This window comes from Pagrus major, chromosome 9 (genome assembly GCF_040436345.1).
Source record: "Pagrus major chromosome 9, Pma_NU_1.0".
In the NCBI taxonomy this organism is placed as follows: domain Eukaryota; kingdom Metazoa; phylum Chordata; class Actinopteri; order Spariformes; family Sparidae; genus Pagrus; species Pagrus major.
The window spans coordinates 27,279,925-27,291,601 of record NC_133223.1 but is presented as its reverse complement, the minus strand read 5'-3'; the positions used below and the strand labels follow the sequence as shown (position 1 = coordinate 27,291,601).

Genomic DNA, 11,677 nt, shown 5'->3' with positions numbered 1-11,677 from the left:
TCATTTAAATTTTAAAGTAAGAACACCCAGAACTCTGTTTCGAATTTTGGTCAATTTGAACCCATAAATTAATGGATTTATTAAGGGAGGTATGACAAGAATTTCTATTGCAGCAAAGTTTTTAAAGGTTTGAGGGAAAGCTTTTGAACCAAATCGCAAAATAATTACATCAAAAACGATAGTTACAAAAAAAATAAGCAAGGAGGTTAAATGTGGCACACATGTTTGCATGAATTTTGCCTTGTTCTCTATAGAATTTTCACATGTTTTAATGAGATACATGTAGGATAGAACTATTAATATACCATGAAGTAAATATATGATTATCATAATGTATGCAACTATGTTGTTAACAGCAGTTTCAGCTGGGAAACAAGCAAGTTTAACAATCATCCAATTCACACAAAAAAATCCGGTGATATATGGGCTGCATAACCTTAATCCAGATGTTAAAAACACATTTGTGGCTACAATGAAAAAAGGCGTTAGCCAAGAGTAACAGACTAACATAATGAGTCTTTGCTTTGACATGACAGAGTGGTACTGCAGTGGTCGACATATAGCCACATATCTGTCATATGCCATGACAGAAAGAACAGACAGCTCACTGCAGATAAATGACATAATTACTTGAGCCTGAACAAGACATCCAGAATAAGAGATAACATGAACAGGAGAAAGAAGATCCCAGAGAAGCTTGGGGTAGAAACCTGTTGTCCCATAAAGTGCATTCATGCATAAAGTACATAGTAAAATATACATTGGTTCATGCAGGTTTTTATACAAGATGATGGTCACAATAACAAAAATATTTACCAGTAAAATCACACAGTAACACAGAAAGGTGAGAAAAAAGAGAGTAAATCTGTGGTTATTTGTTTCATTTAAACCTAAAAGAAAAAACATTCTTATTTGAGAAACATTATCCATCATGGTTAGAAACCTTTTTGTTCCTGTGAAGGGTAACTCTGTCCCTCACAGTGTCTGCTCTCTCTCCTCACTTTTTAATATCTTGTCTGACTACATCGACACACACGCTTAGAAATCAAACCAGCCAATCAATCCTCTTATTTTCAGGATGTTGCAATCTACTGTAAATGCAGCGCATGAAAATAACAGTATAGACCTTTATGGCACTTGGAGAGCAGAACTCTTGAACTACCATTCAATGTATAATTTTCCTTACTTGGAAAATGATTTCTTCGGCACACTGTGGGTTATTCATGCTATAAAGGCATTGACAATAAACTAGCTCCCCCCTCTGGTTTCACAAAGATGTTTTAGAGCGGCCTGTCTAGATTTTCCCCTTTGAGTCTAATACACGTCTCCTATCGTACTCTGCAGAATTTCAAATTTAAAAGAGGAAATACAGAAAAATGCGAGGACCAAAAGGATGCTAAAAGGTAATATATTCAGTAGGACAGAGGGACAGCACCTGCTGGATGGAACAGGAAAAACAAATAGTTTGACAAAATCGATCCACTGTTAAAAAAAACAAAAAAACAGGCATGGTAATATGTTGCAGTGGTGTTATCGTATTTTTTAAAGGTCGTATTTGTAACAAAAAATACACTTTTTAAGTCTCACTGTCAATGCGTCAAGAAGTGAAACTTTGGAATGGCGGCCGACCCGTCCTAAAATCCCACAGCTTAAGTTTTTGACCAGTTGGGAATGAGACTCAAAAATCTACCTTTCTTACAAATAGGCCCTTTAAAAATAATGGATGAAATGATGTTATATAATGCAATTATTCTATTAATAGGTTTTTGTAATCTAAATTTCGACGGCAACGCCCTCCACCGTAACCGTCACCAGTCGTCGCTGCCAGCCTCACCTAATTTTACTGTTCTGCTCTCGTCCACGACAATGATATCAGGTTTGCTGTCTAACGTCTGTCTGAATCCATATCAATGCACACATGCGAACAGGACCCTTGCAAGGTTATATAGTCAACAACAAAAACTCAACTACAGACAATGTTTTCAACCAACTTAGAGAAAATGTTAGTTAGCTAGCTGCTAATTAAATCAGTTGTTGATTAAAAATGAGCAACTGCTCATTTTTTTTTTCTGTCCAAAGTTTAACACCCATTGTCTTCAAAAGTACAACAAATTCCAACTGGTAAGTCTGTCACAATTATCAGTAGAAACTGCATGCATACATGCTTAGCTAAGAGTCAATCCCAGAGCAAAGGACTGGATGTTCGTAGATGGAAGTACAGGCCTACTGTCGGTTTCAGCATGTTCTATAAAGAGCTGAAGTCATGGTGTCATGTCCAGACTAGCTTATATGACTCAAATGCATGTTTACCACTCAGAATTGTTAATAATATTTGAAACAATGTTTAATTACACATAGAGATAGATAAAAACAGGATCATCACTTCTCACCAGTGATCGTCAATTTACAGTCAGTTCAGATGACTTGTTGCCGTTAACAGATTTTATTGTAGCTTGTTCGCTAAGTAGCCCATTTCTTAATAGTTGGAAACTGTGTCAAGGTGACTTTTTGTTTGAAATAACTTCTTTGTTCAAAAAAGGTTCTTGATGGAGAAAATGATTTGAAAGTGCATTTGCTACATACATGATATCATGCTGAAAGACTGAGGCTATAAAGCTTCATGTCTTTTGAAAAATAGTCAGCATCCTCATCAGTTGATGATCCATGTAATTATGAAGATTTGGAAATAAAGGAGCAGGATTGTTTTTGTATTGCAGTTTAAATACATGTAGACACATTGTCGTATCTTCAGTGGTGATGCAGTCGAAGATGTTGGAAGAAAAACTCCGCCGACACTGTCTTAGTTGTATAACAAATTTATTACAATAAGTTCAGTATCGTAAACAAGTAACACGTTACTTGGAGAGTCTCCAGCCAAATAATGAAACTCCGACGACAATATGCAGACAGCTCCTTATATACCTAGCTTGTTTTGGTCAAAAACCTGTTTATAACATATGGTTCATGTTAAGAGAGGGACAGAAAAATAGGAGAGGCCCCTCATTTTGGGTGCCTCCACCTCTGACCTAGGGTCTCCATGCCTCTGCTGATCTAAAATCTGGTATATATTAACTTGACAGCAGCACCATCATGTCAATATTCTGGTACCCCTAAACAAATAACCTCCAAGTCAGGAAGGCCCAAACAGCAACTAACATTCCAATATATTCTCCTAATACAAAACATTTGTATAAATATGCTGCATCTAACAGCAGACACCTCAACATCATTGCACACAGTAGCCTACAGCATGATGAAAGACAATTTAATAATGACATATTAAAGTTTTTGCATGAATTACCTGAGACGTGCACACACGTTCAACAACAGGAATCACTTTACAACTGAGTAGACCATTGGCTAAATGTGAATAATGTGGATATTCAAAATGAAGCTAATAAAGAGCACAGCACCTCATCATCATCATCATTTTAAGAGCGTTACCAAATGAGATAGCGATACGATTCAGCACCCTGAATCTAAAAGAACTTCCTATTCACAAAAATGTATGCAAATTTCAGTTAAATGAAATGAAACTTTCAGCCAAAAAGACATTCTTCAAGGATAAATAAGCTCACGTTTGCTAAATGTGCAAAAACTCTTGAGGGTATTACATGTAACTCCAACAGCCACAGCAAACAGCTGGTTAGACAGTACAATTTTAAGGAAGAACATCAGACATAGGACTTTTAAGTTTCTTTTTACACTGTATATCAGACAGAAGTCATTTATTTTTTAAAGTAAGAACAACCATAATTCTGTTTCTAATTTTGGACAATTTGAAACCGTAAATTAATGGATTCATTAAGGGAGGTATGACAAGAAATTCTATTGCAACAAAGTTTTTAAAGGCTTGAGGGAAATCTTTTGAACCAAATCGCATAAATATGACATCAAAAAGTATACTTTCAAGAAAAATGAGTAAGGAGGTTAAATGTGGCACACATGTTTGCATGAACTTTGCCCTGTTTTCGATGGAATCTGCACATGTTTTAATGAGATACATGTAGGAAAGAACTATGAATATACCATGAAATAAGTAAAAGATTATTGTTATATATGTAACTATGTTGTGTACAACAATTTCAGCTGGGATACAAGCAAGTTTAACAATCATCCAATTCATACAAAAAAATTTGTCGATATATGGGCTGCATAACTTTAATCTAGATGTTAGAAAAACATTTATACCTACAATGCAAAAAGGTGTCATCCAAGAGTAACAGACTAACGTAATGAGTCTTTGCTTTGACATGACAGAGTGGTACTCCAGTGGTCGACATATAGCCACATATCTGTCATATGCCATGACTGCAAGAATGGACAGCTCAATGAAGGCAAATGAGGGAAATACTTGAACCTGAACAAGGCATCCAGAATAAGAGATAACATGAACAGGAGAAAGCAGATCCCAGAGAAACTTGGGGTAGAAACCTGCTGTTCCAAAAAGTCCATTCATGCAAAAAGTACACAGTAAAATATACATTGGTTCATGCAAGTTTCTATCCATGATGATGATCACAATTACACAAACATTTACCAGCAAAATCAAACAGTAACACAGCAAAGTGAGAAAGAAGAGAGTAAATCTGTGGTTATTTGTTTCATTTAAACCTGAAAGAAAAAACATTGTTATTTGAGAAACATTATCCATCATGGTTAGAAAACTTAGTGTTCCTGTGAAGGGTAACTCTGTCCCTCACAGTGTCTGCTCTCTCTCCTCACTTTTAAATATCTTGTCTGACTACATCGACACACGCTTAGAAATCAAACCAGCCAATCAATCCTCTTATTTTCAGGATGATGCAATCTACTGTAAATGCAGCGCATGAAAATAACAATATAGAACTATATGGCACTTGTGGAGCAGAATTCTCCAACAATGTTCAAATGTATAATTTTCATAACTTGGAAAATGATTTCTTTGGCACACTGTAGGCTATTTATGCTATAAAGGAATTGACAGTAAACTAGCTCCTCGCTCCAATTTCCGATTTCACAAATATGTTTTAAGAGCGGCCTGTTGTGTTGCCAGTCTAAATTTTGCTGTTATTAGTCTAATACATGTCTCCTATCATACACTGCAGAATTTCAAATTTAAAAGAGGAAATACAGAAACACGCTAGGACCAACAGGATGCTAAGCAAAATGGAGTAACATATGCAGTAGGACAGAAGGACAACACCTTCTCGATGGCCACAGAAAAACAGTCCGACAAAATCGCTCAACTGCAAAATAAAACAGGCATGGTAATATGTTGCTGTGGTGACATTGCATCTTTTAAAGGTAGTATTAAAAAAAAGAGATCTAAAGTGTCACTGAATCGTCAAAAACTGACACTTTGGCATAGCGACTGACCTGTCCTGCAATCCCACAGCGTCAGTTTTGATGAGAAGGGAATAAGACTTTAACCATACTTTTTCCTTCATGGAACAGTCGAGTGTTGTATTTGGCAGGCTTTTATATGGCAAAGTGAAAAAATTGAAAACACAAAAGTAATATGAAACAAGGTATAAGGTATAAGGTCATGTACAGGTAAAGAGGTAAGTAACAAGTAAAAAATGTACGTTGGTAAGTAACACCATATTCTTCCTTTTTAGATATTATTACAACATACAGGTAAATGAGAGGGTAAGTACAGATAAGCTTAGGATACGTTTCTTAAAGCAGAATTTTTCTTTCCTATTTAACCATGTTAAGCACTATAATCTATCATCTTTTAAAAAAGAATAAGTACAAAAGGTAAATATTAGCTGTAATTAGGTGCTATATATTCAACATGCGTGCTACCATTAACTAAAACTTTGCTTGCATACTTTGCAAAATAGTTGATATAACTCATTCAAATAATCACTTGATATGAACGTAAAACACTCCTATATCGTAAAACTTACTGATGGTTCCGTCTAAAAGAAGGTACACAAATGGTGGCAGTAGATTGTCTAGACTTCATGAATGCAATGTGACCAACTTTGAACTGATAAACAACTGAACGTCACTTCCCGTCTAATTTCTACTTCTGAGGATCAGAAGTACAAAATCTACAGCCTACATGACATAAATGTACCACCAGGGGGAGTATTCCTGAAGTTGCAACACAAGACTCAAAAATCAACTTTTCTTACAAATAGGTCCTTTAAAAAGAATGGATTAAAACATAGTATATAATATTATTTCATGTAATTATTCTATCAATAGCTTTTTATGTTTTAACTTTGGATGGCAAGGCTGTCCACCATAAATGTTGCCCGTTGACACTGCCGGCCTCACCTAATTTTACCAATCTGCTCTTATCCACTAAAATGACATGCGGTTTGCTTGCCTTCTGCTTGAATCCATATCAATGAATACATGCAAACAAGACCCTTGCAAGGTTTCATATGAGTCAACATTAAAAACTCAACTAGTGACAATGTTTTCTACCAACTCAGAGTATATGTCAGCTAGGTAGCTAGCTAGCTGCTAATTAAATCAGTTGCTAATTAATAATGAGCAACTGCTCATGTTTATTTTCTGTCCAAAGTGTAACACCCATTGTCTTCAAAAGTACAACAAATTCCAACTGGTAAGTCTGTTACAATTATCAGTGGAAACTGCATGCATAAATGCTTATCTAACAGTCAATCTGAGAGCAAAGGACTGGATGTTCATAGTCATGGTGTCACGTCCAGACTAGCTTATGTAAGTCTAATGCAGGTTTATCACTCAGAATTGTTAATCATATTTGAAACAATGCTAAATTACACACAGACATAGATAACAACAGGTTTGTCACTTCTCACCAGTGATCGTCAGTTTACAGCCAGTTTAGTTGACTTGTTGCTTTTGCCGTTGACAGATTTTATTGTAGCTTGCTCGCTAAGTAGCCCATTTCTTAATAGTTCAAAACTGTGTCAAGGTGACTTTTTATTTTAAATGACCTCTCTTTTAAAAAAAACTTCTTCATGGAGAAAATGTCTTGAAGGTTCATTTGCTACGTACATGATATCATGCTAAAAGACTGAGGCTATAAAGCTTCATGTCCTTTGCAAAATATCAGCATCCTCATCAGTTGATGATGAGGATGCTGTCATGATGAATGACAATTTAATAATGAATCATGAAAACACTTTTTGCATCAATTACCTGAGATGTTCAACAACAGGAATCACTATACAACTGAGTAGCCCAATGGCTAAATGTGAATAATGTGAATATTCAAAATAAAGCTAAAACAGAGCACAACATCTAATCATCATTTCATTTCTAAAAGAGTCACCAAATAAGATAGAGATCCATATGATTCAGCACCCTAAATCTAAATTCCCCTTCACAAAAATCAATGCAAATTTCAGTTAAATGAAATTAAACTTTCAGCTAAAAATACATTCTTCAAGGATTAACAAGCTCATGTTTGCTGAATGTGCAAAAACTCTTGACAATATTACATGTACCTCCAACAGCCACAGCAAACAGCTGGTTAAACAGTGCAAATTTAGGGAAGACCATCAGACATAGGACTTTAAGTTTCCTCAAAGTCATTTAAATTTTAAAGTAAGAACACCCAGAACTCTGTTTCGAATTTTGGTCAATTTGAACCCATAAATTAATGGATTTATTAAGGGAGGTATGACAAGAATTTCAATTGCAGCAAAGTTTTTAAAGGTTTGAGGGAAAGCTTTTGAACCAAATCGCAAAATAATTACATCAAAAACGATAGTTACAAAAAAAATAAGCAAGGAGGTTAAATGTGGCACACACGTTTGCATGAATTTTGCCTTGTTCTCTATAGAATTTTCACATGTTTTAATGAGATACATGTAGGATAGAACTATTAATATACCATGAAATAAATATATGATTATCATAATGTATGCAACTATGTTGTTAACAGCAGTTTCAGCTGGGAAACAAGCAAGTTTAACAATCGTCCAATTCACACAAAAAAATCCGGTGATATATGGGCTGCATAACCTTAATCCAGATGTTAAAAACATATTTGTGGCTACAATGAAAAAAGGCATAAGCCAAGAGTAACAGACTAATGTAATGAGTCTTTGCTTTGACATGACAGAGTGGTACTGCAGTGGTCGACATATAGCCACATATCTGTCATATGCCATGACAGAAAGAACAGACAGCTCACTGCAGACAAATGACATAATTACTTGAGCCTGAACAAGACATCCAGAGTAAGAGATGACATGAACAGGAGAAAGCACATCCCAGAGAAACTTGGGATAGAAACCTGTTGTCCCATAAAGTCCATTCATGCAAAAAGTACATACTAAAATATACATTGGTTCATGCAGGTTTTTATCCATGATGATGGTCCCAATAACAGAAATATTTACCAGCAAAGTCACACAGTAACAGAGTAAAGTGAGAAAAAAGAGAGTAAATCTGTGGTTATTTGTTTCATTTAAACCTAAAAGAAAAAACATTCTTATTTGAGAAACATTATCCATCATGGTTAGAAAACTTGTTGTTCCTGTGAAGGGTAACTCTGTCCCTCACAGTGTCTGCTCTCTCTCCTCACTTTTTAATATCTTGTCTGACTACATCGACACACACGCTTAGAAATTAAACCAGCCAATCAATCCTCTTATTTTCAAAATGATGCAATCTACTGTAAATGCAGCGCATGAAAATAACAGTATAGACCTTTATGGCACTTGGAGAGCAGAACTCTTGAACTTCCATTAAATGTATAATTTTCCTTACTTGGAAAATGATTTCTTCGGCACACTGTGGGCTATTCATGCTATAAAGGCATTGACAATAAACTAGCTCCCCACTCTGGTTTCACAAAGATGTTTTAGAGCGGCCTGTCTAAATTTTCCCCTTTGAGTCTAATACACGTCTCCTATCGTACTCTGCAGAATTTCAAATTTAAAAGAGGAAATACAGAAAAATGCACGGACCAACAGGATGCTAAGAAGTAATACGTTCAGTAGGAAAGAGGGACAGCACCTGCTGGATGGAACTGGAAAAACAAATAGTTCGAGAAAATCGATCCACTGTTAAAAAAAACCAAAAAAACAGGCATGGTAATATGTTGCAGTGGTGTCATCGTATTTTTTAAAGGACGTATTTGTAACAAAAAATACACTTTTTAAGTCTCATTGTCAATGCATCAAGAAGTAAAACTTTGGAATGGCGGCTGACCCGTCCTAAAATCCCACAGCTTAAGTTTTTGACCAGTCGGGAATGAGACTCAAAAATCTGCCTTTCTTACAAATAGGCCCTTTAAAACGAATGGATGAAATGATGTTATATAATGCAATTATTCTATTAATAGGTTTTTGTAATCTAAATTTCAACGGCAACGCCCTCCACCGTAACCGTCATCGGTTGTCGCTGCCAGCCTCACATAATTTTACTGTTCTGCTCTCGTCCACGACAATGATGTCAGGTTTGCTGTCTAACTTCTGTCTGAATCCATATCAATGCACACATGCAAGAACCTTGCAAGGTTATATAGTCAACAACAAAAACTCAACTAGAGACAATGTCAACAACCAACTTAGAGAAAATGTTAACTAGCTAGCTTGCCAGCTGCTAATAAAATCAGTTACTGAGTAAAAATGAGCAACTGCTGATGTTTTCTTCTGTCCAAAGTTTAAAACCCATTGTCTTCAAAAGTACAACAGATTCCGACTAGTAAGTTTGTCACAATTATCAGTGGAACCTGCATGTATACATGCTTAGCTAACAGTCAATCCCAGAGCAAAGGACTGGATGTTCGTAGATGGAAGTATAGGCCTACTGTTGGTTTCAGCATGTTCTATAAAGAGCTGAAGTCATGGCGTCACGTCCATACTAGCTTATTTGACTCAAATGCAGGTTTATCACTCAGAATTGTTAATAATATTTGAAATAATGTTTAATTACACAGAGATAAAAAAGAACAGGATCGTCACTACTCGCCAGTGATCATCAATTTACAGCCAGTTCAGATGACTTGTCACTGTTAACAGATTTTATTGTAGCTTGCTCACTAAGTAGCCCATTTCTTAATAGTTGAAAACTGTGTCAAGGTGACTTTTTGTTTTAAATGACCTCTCTGTTCAACAAAAGTTCTTCATTGAGAAAATGTCTTGAAGGTGCATTTGCTACATACATGATATCATGCTGAAAGACTGAGGCTATAAACCTTCATGTCCTTAGAAAAATATTCAGCATCCTCATCAGTTGATGATCCATGTAATTATGAAGATTTGGAAGTAAAGGAGCAGGATTGTTTTTGTATTGCAGTTTAAATACATGTAGACACATCATTGCACACAGTACAGCATGATGAATGACAATTTAATAATGACATATCAAACTTTTTGCATGAATTACCTGAGACTTGCACACACATGTTCTACAACAGGAATCACTATACAACTGAGTAGACCATTGGCTGAATGTGAATAATGTGAATATTCAAAATGAAGCTAATAAAGAGCACAACACCTAATCATCATAATTTTAAAAGCGTCACCAAATGAGATAGCGATACATATGGTTCAACACTGTAAATCTAAAAAATATCCAATTCCCAAAAATCAATGCAAATTTCAGTTAAATGAAATTAAACTTTCAGCTAAAAATACATTCTTCAAGGATTAACAAGCTCACTTTTGCTAAATGTGCAAACACTCTTGAGGATATTACATGTAACTCTGACAGCCACAGCAAACAGCTGTTTAAACAGTGCAAATTTAGGGAAGAACATCAGACATAGGAATGTAAGTTTCCTTAATATATAAGATAGAAGTCATTTAGTTTTTAAAGTAAGAACAACCAGAATTCTGTTTCGAATTTTGGTCAATTTGAAACCGTAAATTAATGGATTCATTAAGGGAGGTATGACAAGAATTTCTATTGCACCAAAGTTTTTAAAGTTTTGAGGGAAATCTTTTGAACCAAATCGAATAGTCATTACATCAAAAAGTATACTTACAAGAAAAATGAGTAAGGAGGTTAAATGTGGCACACATGTTTGCATGAACTTTGCCCTGTTTTCTATTGAATTCACACATGTTTTAATGAGATACATGTAGGAAAGAACTATGAATAAACCATGAAATAAGTAAATGATCATTGTTATGTACGTCCCTATACTGTTAACAGCAGTTTCAGCTGGGAAACAAGCGAGTTTAACAATCGTCCAATTCACACAAAACAATCTGGAGATATATGGGCTGCATAACTTTAATCTAGATGTTAAAAACATATTTGCAGCTACAATAAAAAAAGCCATTAGCCAAGAGAAACAGACAAATGCAATGAGTCTTTGCCTTGACATGACAGAGTGGTACTTCAGTGGTCGACATATAGCAACATATCTGTCATATGCCATGACTGAAAGAATAGACGGATCAGCGCAGGCAAATGAGGCAATTATTTGAGCCTGAACAAGGCATCCAGAATAAGAGATAACATGAACAGGAGAAAGCAGATCCCAGAGAAACTTGGGGTAGAAACCTGTTGTCCCATAAAGTGCATTCATGCATAAAGTACATACTAAAATATACATTGGTTCATGCAGGTTTTTATCCATGATGATGGTCCCAATAACAGAAATATTTACCAGCAAAATCACACAGTAACAAAGTAAAGTGAGAAAGAAGAGAGTAAATCTGTGGTTATTTGTTTCATTTAAACCTGAAAGAAAAAACATTCTTATTTGAGAAACATTATCCATCAT

At 35.5% G+C, this 11,677-nt stretch overlaps 3 protein-coding genes across 3 annotated transcripts; all 3 read right to left on the bottom strand.

Annotated features, from left to right (window-relative positions):
• On the bottom strand, positions 1-930 carry LOC141001947 (olfactory receptor 4C12-like). The gene has a single exon (XM_073473111.1). It carries the CDS (start codon positions 928-930, stop codon positions 1-3), a length of 930 nt encoding a protein of 309 aa, XP_073329212.1.
• A 2,794-nt stretch (positions 931-3,724) lies between these two features.
• Positions 3,725-4,657, bottom strand: LOC141001911 (olfactory receptor 4B13-like). Its single transcript, XM_073473070.1, has one exon. The coding sequence runs from the start codon at positions 4,655-4,657 to the stop codon at positions 3,725-3,727; it is 933 nt and encodes a 310-aa protein (XP_073329171.1).
• Positions 4,658-10,744: 6,087 nt separating this feature from the next.
• LOC141001925 (olfactory receptor 52D1-like) lies at positions 10,745-11,677 on the bottom strand. Its single transcript, XM_073473088.1, has one exon. The coding sequence runs from the start codon at positions 11,675-11,677 to the stop codon at positions 10,745-10,747; it is 933 nt and encodes a 310-aa protein (XP_073329189.1).